The sequence below is a fragment of the Scardinius erythrophthalmus genome (genome assembly GCF_964197995.2).
Source record: "Scardinius erythrophthalmus genome assembly, chromosome: 22".
Classification (NCBI taxonomy): domain Eukaryota; kingdom Metazoa; phylum Chordata; class Actinopteri; order Cypriniformes; family Leuciscidae; genus Scardinius; species Scardinius erythrophthalmus.
In genome coordinates, this window is record NC_138242.1 from 26,405,700 (window position 1) to 26,419,932 (window position 14,233).

The 14,233-nt window shown below is 40.0% G+C and overlaps 1 protein-coding gene across 2 annotated transcripts in view; it reads left to right on the plus strand.

The window, feature by feature from the left end:
- Positions 1–14,233, plus strand: part of dpyda (dihydropyrimidine dehydrogenase a) — a 168,626-nt gene that overhangs the window by 92,261 nt on the left and 62,132 nt on the right. For both annotated transcript variants that reach the window (XM_081352581.1, XM_081352582.1), the window contains 2 exons: positions 4,661–4,825; positions 10,911–10,979. In XM_081352581.1, the coding sequence (XP_081208707.1) occupies positions 4,661–4,825; positions 10,911–10,979 (234 nt within the window). The remainder of the gene's footprint in view (positions 1–4,660; positions 4,826–10,910; positions 10,980–14,233) is intronic.

A 14,233-nucleotide genomic window follows, 5' to 3' on the forward strand; every position in this document is an offset into this window, starting at 1 on the left:
CAAGCCTGTGGTTTAATGTGCGGGATTATCGGCCATTGAGCAGTATATTCCGCACTTGATCTCCCCTGCGTGTCTAGAGAGGGGTAGAGCAAGAGATAGATGGGAAACAGCAGCGAGCATCTTCCTCGGGATAATGAAACGTGTAAAGAGAAACAGATATTCCGTTGCTGCATTTCAGAGGTGGTTTGTAAAAACGTGAAAAAATATGCAGATGATCGCAGTAAACATCAGTGCTGTGGTGAATTATGATCGTGTGCTCATACTTCCAGAAGGCATTTCTGGTATATAGTCTGTTCGTGTGGCTGTGTGAGGTCAGAGTACAGTATATTCTCATTAGTATGTGAAAGCGCGTGGTCGCGGGTTGTGATGTTAGCAGGAGTGTGTGAGCTCGGCAGCGGTGTAGCCTGCTGCATTTTGATTAGTTGTTCTTGCATGTGTCCGCTTCTGAAAGCCTGTTTGTTGTACAGGAGGATTAGGGGCCTGTTGTGCTGTGATAAAACATTGTTAGCTCAAAAACGCACATGAAATGGTGAGTCTCTGTAGGAGAAAAGAAAAGAAAAACGGTCCTCCCTGCATTTCCTCTATAGGTCACAGCGTGCGAATGGTCAATGGACCCCAACAGAAAAGAATTCTTATACCTGTGACGTGTCAAGAACCAGCACGCAGCCAAGAGGTTGTTCAGCCACGGACAGGGGAGTCCAAAAGTTTGAGATGCCAGTGAAAATGCTTGCATTTTTCATTATTTACATTTCATTTCATTATGACTGGATTCAGTGGAACAAAAAAAGATGCATATTTCTGGGACTGGCTGCTCTTTTCAGTACAATGAAAGTAGATTAATGCACCATAAAAGTGGTTCACACAAGTCTAGAATTAGTCTTTTGAGTCTGATCTTTTTAATTAGTCACATGATCCAGTTCACAAAGTCGATCTGAAGGATTTGTTCACTAATTGAACTGCTTTGATTCTTCTGAGTCCAGTCTTTTCAATGGGCCAGTTGATCCAGTTCACAAAATCAGTCTAAATGATTTTTTCACTAATTGAACTGATTTGGTATTTTGAGTCCGATCTTTTCAATGAGTCAGTTGATCCAGCTCATACCACCAATCTAAATGATTTGTTCATGAGTTAGACTTTTGTTCGTTTGAGTCAGATCATTTTCATGATTCAGGTGATCCAGTTCCTAAAATCAGTCTGAATGATTTGATCACTAATTTGACTTATTTGATTCTTTTGAGTCAGATATTTTAAATGAATCAGTTAGTCCAGTTTGCAAAACTGTTCTGAATGATTTGTTTACTAATTGGACTGCTTTTCAATGGGCCAGTTGATCCTGTTCTCTAAATCAGTCTGAATGATTTGTTCACTAAATTAACTGATTTGGTTCTTTTCAGTCAGATCTTTTCAATTGGCCAGTTGGTCCCATTCACTAAACCAGTCTAATTGACTTGTTAATGAGTTAGACTTTTGTTTGTTTGAGTCAGATCATTTTCATGATTCAGTTGATCCAGTTCACAAAAACATTCTTAAGGATTTGTTTAATAATTAATCTGATTTGATTCTTTTGAGTCAGATCTTTGGAATAAATGAATTGATCCATTTCACAAAATCAATATAAATGATTTGTACACTAATTCAGCTGATTATATTCTCTTCAGTCAGTTATTTTCAGTTAATCAGTTTATTCAGTTCACAAAAGCAGTCTGAATGATTCATTTTACTAATCAGACTGGTTATGTTCTTTTGAATCAGATCTTTTGAATAAATCGATTGATCCAGTTCACAAAATTGATCTGAAGGATTGATCTTGAAGGAAAGTTTTATGGAGCTTGAAAGCCTCATTGCATGGAAACGGTTGACTAGGAGAATTCTTTAATATTTGTTCTTCAGTTTTTGTCATTTCAATTTTGTTCAAAACTTTGTCAACTTTTAGGTTAAAATAAAACAAAATAATAAAGAAAATAAAGAACTCCCAGATTTTGAATGTGTTCTCAGACATTTGGACCCCACTGTAGGTTGAAACAGAAACCCATATAACGTGTCCATCCCGGGCAGGTTTAATCCCGTCTTCGGCTGGCTGGTGGCAGTCATGCATATTAACACTACGGTTTGTGTGGAGAAATGAATTTATGTCTTATGTCCATCGGCACTCATCTTTGGGAATCCAATTTGCATTGAAATGCATGCTGGGAAGGAGAGAATGGGAAAGGGAGCGTGTGTATGCGTGCGTGTCTTATCTCCCGTCACTGTGTGCGGCACCTGTTTCAGCATGCCAGACCTCTGTCTTTGGGTAATTTTCATGGTTTCTAGTTGCTTAATATTAAACGTCTTGTTCCACCCTCGCCTGATAATCCAAAGCGCCGGCAGCCAAATGTTCCCTGGTCACGGCTTCATTAAATATAGACTTACAGATTGGCCTCGAGCTCATGGGATGGTTGTCTGAATTCCCAACAGAGTCTTCTCTGGAGGGCCGAGGTAACATCTTTATCTTCAAACACAAGTCATGTATGAAAATGTCACTCATAAGGCTGAATCGCAGACACTTGAATGTTTGAATGTACCTGAAGAAAATATCTGCCAGCAGATTCTAACTGTCGATCTTTGGGCCTAACAGAACCTCATCTTGTAATCAATGACACACTGAAATAAAAAATATAAGTGTTGTGTATTTTAGTCCATGTATGTATGTTAGCTTTGAGGCTAGTGGACCATTAACATCCATGGAACCTTTCCATTGCACAAAAGCTTCTTTAGATTATTAAAATGTTCTGCACACTAAGAAAAGAAATTGTTCTTTTAAAAACGGTTCACTGAAAGGTTCTTTGGGGAACCCAATTCATCATTGTTCTATGGCATAACAATATAACCCGTGTGTGGTTTTCCCCCCTCTCTTTTATTGTCCGCCAGGTGAAAATTGTTAGTCTGTTCATACCTCTTCTCAACAAACTGCATGATTTGAGGTGTCACTCATGTCCGCACCTCAAGCTACATGCCCATGTTTAATATTTAAGGTTGGAAGTTTGAAATCCCTAAGCATATGTATGGGCAATAGTAACAATGATTTAATTACTTTCAAGCATGGCAAATAAATAAACCTATATGAAAAATTAATTGAAATGCATAATGAATATTACAAAAACAAACCACACATTTGGAGCCTCACTTCTAAATCAAATTTATGTTAATTAGATCACATTGTCAATGAAAGCTTCTTGTCTCCATGGCTTGAAAACTGCTCAAATGTTGTAAAAGGAAGTTTGCCTGCCATTATTGTAATTGTTCTGTAAAGGCGTAGGTTCTAATTAGGATATGCAAATCGTCCTCTCACACTGTTAAATTATGATGGATGGTTTATCAGAGTTCAAAGGATTAAGCTGTCACTCCCTTTTGTTTGTTCTATTGAGTTTATCGGTTCAATTTTCACAGCAAGAGAAGACGGCGAAACACGAAATATAATTTCTTAACCCCTTAGCCTCTTAGCACTGTGGTCTTAGACACATTGAATTAAAATGAGTCCCTCTTTGTCTTTAATTAATGATGCTTGCTAAGTATTAGAACAGACCCCTAACCTTCAGTATTAAATGTCAGTGCGTATCTCGTCCCGCAATGTTGACATGAATGATACCTCAAATCATGGTGTGGTATTACAAGGAGCGTCCTGAGCCATATCTTAAGACCAGAAAATCATAAACTTTAGCGAGCACTCTCATAAAAGCATGTGGATTTTTAAACAGGCAAAATGTAAATATAAGCTCAGTGTGTCATTTACACATAGGTTTTAAATATGATAAAACAGATTTATTGGTTCAAATCCAGAAGGTATAAGAGCCTCAATTCATTGGCTTGGTGGAAACTCATATTGAGGACCAAAGCCATTAGCCAATAGCGGTTCACTCAATGGCGCGATCCTCGCGACTCTGCCAGCTTCATTAGCCGGGCTTCTAATTTACCACGTGGACTGATTACTGTCTGGCCGGGATGACCTGTACTCTATATATCCAATCAGTGATGGATATTATAGCAGCTTGGCAGAAGACTCTAATGCCAAGAGATGAATTTTCAACTACAGCTTAATGTAGTACAGAGAACATCTATCATGGCTTGTGGGCATGCTGGCACTTTTGAAGAACGACAAGCCTCTGCTACATGTATAAAATGTAGTATGGAAAAGTGTGAGAATGGGAAGATATTAGTGCGAAGTGATAGATGATTGACTTTATTTTGTAATGTAAAAAACCCTTTTTTGTGGTTCAAGTAGACTTCATTTTCCCTACTGCACGGCACAATTTCAAACGTGTATGATTAAATATGAATTTAGCTCCACTTCAAAGCCCCTTGGGAGAGGGAAGCAGAAATAACACTATTGAATTTGTGTCATGAATTTCTGTAGAATATGGTCATAATTGTCTTCTTTATGTTGTTCTACACAGAAATTATAGCCGCAGAGCATGTTTTATAGCAGCAAGAGTCTGTTGGGATAGTCGGAGCGAGGCATATTTGTAGGTCTGCCTCTACTGTGTAGGTCTGTTCCCTTAGTACGCTAATTATTAACCACTAATGGAGGTGTCCCGAGGTCATGTACCCATGATGGAGTCATAATGGCCATCAAATGGTAACTGCTTAAATCCAAACATTTTCTCTTTTTTTTTTATCCATGCAGGATTTGGTCACCAATGTGTCTCCACGTATAGTGCGTGGAACCACTTCTGGACCGCTGTTTGGACCTGGCCAGAGCTCCTTCCTCAACATTGAGCTGATCAGTGAAAAGACGGCTGCCTACTGGTGCCACAGCGTCACGGAACTCAAAGCTGACTTTCCTGACAATGTAAGCACAGATCACATGACTTGAACATCTAGAATGGTACATTTTAGTATATATGTTGCTTTGAATGCGTTTAAAGTGGTGGAATAACACTTCAGCTTAAGGCACAATGCGTCGTCTGTCTCTGTGCTCACCGAAAGTGAAATATTGCATGAGGATGAACGACCTCTTCATCTTCATATTTGATGTTTGATGTTTGCAATGTTTCCTCTAAGCTGTGCATTTGTGCTGTTCTGATGTTGCTCCCGTGCAGACCAAAAGAAAATCCACACAGAGGACTGACTCAGAAATGTGTTTGAGCTTGAGAGCTTTTGAATCAGGCCTACATCAATGGGCAGCATTTCAACTGGAGTCCATCTGCATGTCCACTGATTTTCAGCATGGAACTGAGGGTATGTTTACACGACAACGACAACTAAAACAGACGACAACGTTGTCAAAGCAACGCCCGTTCACACGGATCTGCGTAAATTACTAAAAAGGCTGTGTTATGCATGTCAGGCCAGTAGTTGGCAATGTCACTGAAACACAATGAAACACCCCGTGAACATGTAAAACGCATGCACATGAAGTCACCGTTTTCACAAATTCACGTTTTTGTTGTTTACATGGAGACAGTAAAGGCATCGTTTTCAAAACCTTGCACATTTTGAAACCCGTTTTCAAAAGCTTGCGTTTTCAGGCCCCCAAAACACTGTTGTCATGTAAATGAATGGCCAAAAGGCATACTAATTTTTCTGTTTTCAGTTGAAAATGGTGTGGTGTAAATACCCTTAGTTTCATAATTTTTTGAAAAATGTATACTATTTTCAACAATAATTTGGATTTAATGACTAAAAGGTCTGTGACCATCAAGAAAATGAATGAGTAATATATGTGCTATATATATATTTATATATACCATTTCACACCTAGGCCTTCAGTGGTGTTCAACCTGAATTAATAACTTTTAATAGTGTAGCAGCACACAGACTCTCTATAATTGTTGTGAAATTGCTGTTTTTATTTTGCACCGGCAGTTATAGGGTTAATGCAGTGAGTTCGGAAAAGGCCGTGTAGAGAGAAACGAGCGAGTGAGTTCGGCTTGTGCGTTAGTGTTCAGTTGTTCTTGCGTTCCGATTATAAGTTCAGAAACGGAGCCTCCCTTGTCTTGTCCTTCAAGGGTTTCAATAGTCCCTTGTTAGACATTACAATAGTATGAATGTTTGAAGAAAAAAAAAAGTTTTGATCATAAATTTACAAGAAAAATGATGAAAATCATATTCACTACCGAAAAAACGGGGGCAAGAAATGCATTATACTCGCCAAAGCTACTGATTATTTTTTACACAAAATCTATCCTAATTTCTTTCCTCAAAAAGACTTCAATTACTTGGTTGTACAGGTTATCTGTGCGTTTCAGTCCCAACAACCTTCTCTATCGCCATCGTGCTGAGAGTGTCTGCTCGACAAAAGCAGTAAACAGGGACAGTCACCGCAAAACATGACGATGTGCACATGCTCTCACACACAGATTTTTGAACAAAATCAATGAGATAAGCGGGACTTTTGCCTTTATAATCAGTCATGGCATACATTACAGTCAGTTAATTCTGTTTTTACCCGGGACAGATCAAATAGTGTTCCGTGACTCTGCGTTAGGCTGGATAAGGCTGAATAAGGGATTTTTTCCGGTAGATTTGAACCTGCTGGGGGTCGAGGAGAAAAGAAACATTAATTTGTGGGTTGAAAAACTATTAAATCTACAGGAATATATTTTACTTTATGCAGTTCGCTACGGATGCGGTTAGCTAGCTCTGACTAATAGTAATAGTACACGCTCTGACCATCCAATCAAAGGACGTGAAAATGCTGACGTTATTGTATGCCTGCTAGATCGCCCCGGTGCAGTCAAATCAAAATCTGATTGGCTGATTAAATCTGACTGATTATTTGATTGGTTAAAGCAACAGTTTCAATGCCATTCATTTTAAAGGGGCTCAAAGCCATGTTGGGTGACGTCACTTCTTGTTGACGTTCGAAGTATTGTCAAACAAAACGGAGGCTAGTTTGACCCTTCCTCATCCCGTCCCCTCCCCCTCCCTTCCGTGCTTCCTGAAACAGGCTTTTCCGATGTAAATTTGGGACTTTTCCCTCTTCTTTGCTATTTCTTCATCGGAACGTCGTCTCTATGGTCGTGTGTCGCCCATATCAAAATTCAAGAGAATATAATTCTAACGTTTGTCGTTGTCTAGGACATCCCTCTTCTAGCTAACTTCCCTGTTCATGTTTCTCTCTCCACTCCCCACACCCCCCTTCATGTGCACGCGCACTAACCCCCCAACCCCCACCCCCAAATCATTCTTGTCGGTTATTGGCTGGAACACTGTTTGTTATGTTTCGTGGCCCAGGCTGGGCCAGTTTGTTTTTGTTGCCATTTGTGGAGCCTGGGCTGTCTACAGAGACCGCGTTTTTTTACAGTGTGTTCAGGGGACAGGCAGCTAGCGGATAGTGAGGAGATGTTTGCTGGATGTGATAAAAAATGTTTCGGCCTAAAAAACGTGTGACATCGCTTAGAGCACCTTTAAGCTACAGGCGCCCGCACTATTGATTCTGAAGACATCAAGGCAGATTTCATTGGTCATCAACACATGATGGCTGAAATATGATTGGATAAAAGCTTTAACATAAACATACACTACTGGAAGCAGCGCAACCAAGAGAAAAGCTATAAAATTAAGAGAATGGACTATTGGGAATAATTTAATACTCATTCATGGAAAAAAATATATTAAAATGCAAGTCAGTGATTCTGATAGTGTTTAGGCCAGCAGAGAAGGCCTTGCTGGCCCTGACGGCCCACCACTGATTTATATATATATATATATATATATATATATATATATATATATATATATATATATATATATATATATATATATATATATATATATATATATATGGCCACATGGTGTAACTCTCCAACCCTACTGTATATATAGTTACTTTATAAAATTAAGCTCTACCAGTGTGTGATAATTTTATAGGTGGTCTTTGTAAATAGGTTTTACTGTGTGTCTTGTGATGAACTTCACAGGTCTGGCACGTGGTATTTCTGCTCGTGTCCGAAGGGTCTGTCTTGTAGCAAAATATGTTATACGGCCACTTATAAAAAACATTTAGAAGGACCATTCTATTGACAATATAGACCAATGAGATTCACAGCGGGGATACACGTCAAAAATAGAATCCGTGCATCCGTCAAAATGTCATGTTGTGTGACACTGTTGACAGTCCCAGCTAGTTAGAGATGTGATTTTTATGGAGCCGTGGCTAGTTGGACAAGGTGTAAGAATATAAGAATATTCAGCTTGCCTTCAATAGCAGAGCAGCTGCTGTTTTATTTCTACATTAATGAACATAAAGATGCACATGATATGAACATGTTGAGAGTAGAAAATAGTTATTTCTAATCTCTTCCTCACAATGTATGGGAGGAGGTCTCCATCTTTGGTGAAATCCACATGGGAGTCTCTGTGGTAACTAGTTATTTTCAATTTTTCCTCAGTGGTTTGGCTTTCAAGTCATAAAATTTGAATATGATTTCAATATTCATTTCTCATTGTTCCATTTATTATTCATAGTAATGTGATCCTCATGTTTGTTAATGAAATCCAAATATTTATGATGTGAGCTAGCTCCATCCATAAGTACTTTTTTTTTTATTCTGCCATCGTATCGGTACAGCAGGAGCGGCATATGCTTGCTGGAATTACAAAATGACAACTCATTTGTTCACTTCTAAGATTCTTGTATCTGGGTTTCTTTTTGTGCTCAAGAAATATCAAAGGATTAATTGATTTCTGCAGGACATTCTAACGGCAATCATGAGCGGCAATCATGGGCAGCACTAATGGAAGTGAAGCCCAGCATTCACTGGGGTGGCTTTTGTACTGAGGATGAAAGCAGCAGAGATGTATCGCTTTCTTTTTGAAACAAGGTGAAGAGAGAGTAGAGAAAGAGAAGCGCCTTTTAAGGGCCCCGACTGAGTAGACAGACAGACAGACAGACAGACAGACAGACAGACAGAGATAGATAGATAGATAGATAGATAGATAGATAGATAGATAGATAGATAGATAGATAGATAGATAGATAGATAGATAGATAGATAGATAGATAGATAGATATCCAATGTTTTGCTGGGTCTTCTTGCCAAATGCTTTAGATGCCTCTGAGAGCGTTGCTAGTGCAATTATAGTTTCTGTTGTTGAACTTGTCAGTTTGAGAGAGAGAGAGGTCAGGATGGGGAACTTTCAGATTGCTTCGTTCTCATGTATTCATAACTAACAATCCCTCACACATACACCCACTGTGCTAATACCTTCTTTTCCATTCCCGAAAAAAAAAACTCTCATCAGGATGCTGCTATGACCAGTGTAGCTCAGAACTGGAAAACCTGTGGTTTGCCGTTATCAGCACTTTCATTTTTTCCCATTATTAGGAAATGGTCATAGCACTGCGTTAGAGAATCGGCGGGAATCATCGCTCCACATGTTCCCATATGGCCTCCAGGTGACTCATCTCCATGGAGACACATTGTTAGAGTGTAAGGTGGGTTCGTAGGCACTCGCCCGGAGCGAGGTTATTGAGCTTATAACCAGGTAATCCCTGATCTTCCTCAAACCCCGCAGCCTCAGCACCGGTTAATGTGACGTTCCAGCAGGGGGGCTCAGGCTGGATTGGTTTTAATAAACTTAAAACTAGATCCCTCTCCAGCTTCTCAAGGGTCGTTCTGCAATAACGTGACGTTAAAGCAGGCAAAGGTCAAGCCCAAATCAAAACAGAATACTCGCGTTGCGTATAATACCCGAAATGAAGCCTGCAGCGTTGATCTCTTCGTCTTCTTTAGGAACCCCGCTGTTGCTCTCTGATGGCCCGAGGTTTATGGTAATATTATCAAACACTATTTCAGGGTGTATCAAATATCACTTATATGTCAGTGTTGTACTGTAAATCTCGGCGGTAAATGTCAGAGTGCTTAACTTTATTTGCCCCCTAAAACTTGGCAATATTTTCTGCTCTCGTGTAGGTGGGCTAAGCTTAGCGCCTAACTGCCTGCTGCTTTTGGGAAAGTGTAATGCCCGAGAGATTTATATCTAGCGGAAATTTGTCCCAGGGGGACAGCACAGCCTCCAAGTTTAATATCCTCCCATGAAATCAGTTTTCTCTGAGTCTCCCCGGACTCCTGTTCTCCTGTTGTTAGCACCAATCTTGTCCATCCCCTGTGCCGCCCACCTCCACCTCATCAGCGGCGAGTGTAAGTCATGGACTTCTGATGAGACAACAGTTTAGATGTAATCGCATTGTTGGACCAAGTAACACATGATAGACTGGTCTTCATTGCGATTTTTTTTTTTTTTTTTTTTTGCTGGGTCCACATCTCTGCAGCCATTAGCCACATAATGGTGTGTGGCCACATATGCGGTTAACACTGTTAGATTTTTCCTGGAGAAAAATCAAGATGAGGGACACGGTGTGCTGAAATGTTAACCTGGTAGCTACTCTTTCCACTAGCAAGTGTAGGCTGAAAGTCCATCTCTGGAGAATTGAAACTATGGTACGCTCAGTCCAGTTTCAAAAGCTTTTTATGTTCGTGATTACTGAAAACCAGGAGTTGTTTTTGAGAAGCAGACCTTTCGTAACCTGTTTTATGACTGGCTTATTGTGTGTCCGAAGGAAAAGAAACAACAAGCGGCACAGGCTAATCCAGCAAATGCTCTTATCTAACACCCTGCTCTGGGGCTTGAGACTGTTTTAATAATGGCAGCGCGACAGTGGATTTGTCCTGGTCTTGTGAATTATAAATATTGATTTTATGACTTTGAGGGTTGAGAAGAAGGCGGCAGCTGCTTTTTAAAGACAAGATAATGGCCTTCAGATCCATTTTATAATGTGACAAAATGGGACCTTGATGGGGAAACCTTTTGTACACAATGAAACAGGCCTCTGTTTAAGGCCACAAGGTGAGACAAAGAAAACCTGTTCTTGAATTCTGTCCATGCTAAAATCTCTCTCTCATTCTCTATCTATGTTCTCTCCCCCATAGATTGTCATATCCAGCATAATGTGCAGCTACAACAAAGCTGATTGGACCGAGCTTGCCAAAATGGCAGAGGTGAGTCTTTGTTATGCTAATTTGTGAACACACACAGTTGTGAAATAATAACCTCTTCCCTTAGGGATAATTTGGCTCTTTTGATAACACTGCATGTGTACCCACGCCATCACATACTGTCCTGTACCAAACTGCAAAACCAACATTTACTGTTATCCAAAAAAAAAGAGCCCTTTATTGAATCGCTGGCAGCTAATCCTGGATCTAAAGTAAGCTACATTTACGGGAAATGCTCATCGGAAGCAACTAATCTGATGTTGCCAAGAAGCTGAGAGGGATGAGACAGAGGATGCCAAGGAGTGAGCTGCTGATGGTTGGATGAAATGGGAAGAGAGATGGAGAGGGGGAAGGAAGGATGGAAGGCAGAAATTGAGAAGGCTTCCCAGACCAGACATCATCAGGCCAGTCCATCTGTGAGAATGGAGTTGTCCAGATCCCAGGATGTTGGAGTCAAACTAAAGAGGATCAACCCCAAAATACTTTTAACTGCAGATGGCCACAACCCCCTGACTGCAATCGCCATCCAAACAATATCAACCTTAAAACATCATCAAACCTGAAACGCTATCAACTGCAAACAGTTTAAACTTTAAAAAGGCATCTTCCTCAATTGGCATCAACTCCTAATTACTATCAACTATAAACAGCCTCAAATCCAAGATGCTATCCACCTTAACTGACATCAACCTCGAAACACCATCAATCCAAAAATGCTATCAACTGCAGATGGCTTCAACCCCAAAAAGACATCAATCACAAAATGTTATCCGCTGCAGATGGCCTCAACCCTAAAAAGGCATCAGCTTGAATGGGCTTCAACCCCAAAACAACATCGACCCCAAGATGCCATCAACTGTACACAACTCTAAAAAGACATCAACCCCAAAATGTTATAAGCTACAGTATAAACAACATCAGCCTCTACCTGAAAACAGCCTCAACTCCTCAAAAGCATCAACCTCAATTGCCATAAACTCCAACAAAACGCCATCGAGCCCAAGCACCATCAACCCCAAATAGACATAAATTTCAATTGGCATCTACTCCAAACTCCATAAACTCAACAGGCCTCAGCTTCAAGAAGGTATCTATCTCAGTTGACATCAACTCTGAACCTACTATTAACTGCAAATGCCCTCAACCTCAAAGCGGCATCATCCTCAAAAGTTATCAATGCCATCAACCCCAAAACATAATCAACCTTGAAATACTGTCAACTCCAAAACAATTGGGCCTCAATTGACATTAATCTCAAACAACATCAGCTCAAAAATGGCAAAATTCATCAACCCCAAAAATATCAAGGCCATTATACCATATAAAAGATTGTTCACCATTCTGAATTGATTTGAGAATGCCTATTCAATTCCAGTTCAGGTCCCAATTTTGAAGTGAATTTGAGTTGAGGTATCAAACACAATGTGGAATTTCAATTCAAATTTTAATGTAAGAAAGTGTAAACTGTAACTGTAATTAGAAGCAATTTATATAACTGTAAATTTTACAAGAAAATTATCATCAAAGACTATAATATTGGCTTGACATCACCTTGAAGTTTATAGGCCTAATCGATGGTTTTAGGTTTCATCATAACATTTGTCGACCTGAAGAACACTTCATTTCCCAGAATGATTTGCTTGAGTTAAATTAGCTTGAATTAAATTAGTCTGAATTGCAGTTCTGTAAATTCCTTTTCCTGTCATTTTAATTCAACTTCCTCATAAACTGGAAAGGAGCCACTTCTTCAGTTCTGAATTTTGCGCAATACTGACGATACACACCCACACACACATTTTCTGCAGACATGACACACTCAGATATTTCTACACACCACTTACAGTATACACACACACGGGGAGATATAAACACAGGCCTTGATACTTTAAGTGGAAATGGAGGGAGACAGTGGAGTGACCCCGGGATTAATCATAGTTGACTTGCAGATCTCAGGCGCTTAATTGTGCAGAGAAAATGGCTGAAAGTAAACAGTCCGCGTGTCAATGTGTTAATTCTGCTATCGATTACATCGACGCGTCGTCCTATCTTCTCTCTCACCTCATTAAACCGGCCTGTCAAACCCACCCAAAACCCTCTTTTACTAACGGCAAAGATGGACATCTGGTATTTTCTGTCTCTCCACCCCCCTCCATATTACTGTCATTATGTATTCGCCTGACATCCCCCGTCACTGGAGCCCAGGTACATTTTGCATATTGTGTATTCATAAGGCAAGCAGATGATGTAAAGCATGGTGAGAACATCGCTTCAGGGTACGGCTGCCATGTCACACCCCACTTCACACTTTAAGCTTGGAAAAAAACAACAAAAAAATGAGCACAGGGCTGATTTGAAGGTCTTGCTCTTTTACCTATACTGGATGAAAGTGAAAGCATTGATCTGTTGTCAGAGATGAAACGAGAAAAGGATGAGCGGAAGATACAGATGATCGAGGTGAAGTGGTGAAAGACCGTTTGTCTTTGGACCACGTCTGCCGCCGTGGGTTTTAGTGGACGGCGAACTCCTCTGTGGACTGAATGCCTCGTCTTTCTCTCGTCTGCTGTTTAGCTACCTGTGCCAGCAAATATGAAATAAAGGCTCAGTTGCCATGGCAACTCAGTTTTCAAAGAGAATCAACCATTCATTCCCACTTTGAAATCTAAGGGAACACTTAACACTGTTCCTCGCCTAAGGATACTACTTAAAAGTTTTTTTTTTGTGCTTTCTTTCCCTCCCTTGCACACCCATCTCTCTCCCTCTCTCTCTGTCTCATCCAGACTCTCTCTCTATCTTTCCGCCTCACAGAAGTGTCAGTCTCAAGTAAACCATTCTACTTGCAGCCGCCACCTCTCCTCAGCTACTTTCCCCTCCATAAAATCGCTGCCTTTGAGAGAAATATTACATCATAACGATGTGCCTGAGGCTATAATTCATAAATGTCAAAGTCTCTCAGTGAGCTGTTCCTATTTTATCCAATTGAAAGTTGGCAGAAGAAAAAGGAACAGTGGATTGCAGATAAATGGCTAAAAGCAGGCCCAATAATAAGTGCGCAATGTGCTGTTGTTCATGAGTGGCATAGCTAAAGAATCTGTGAACGCATGAATTTAAACTAATAACAGCCTGTTGTGACAAGAAGACCTGGCAAAATATTGCATATGTCCATCTCTATCTATCTATCTATCTATCTATCTATCTATCTATCTATCTATCTATCTATCTATCTATCTATCTATCTATCTATCTATCTATCTATCTAT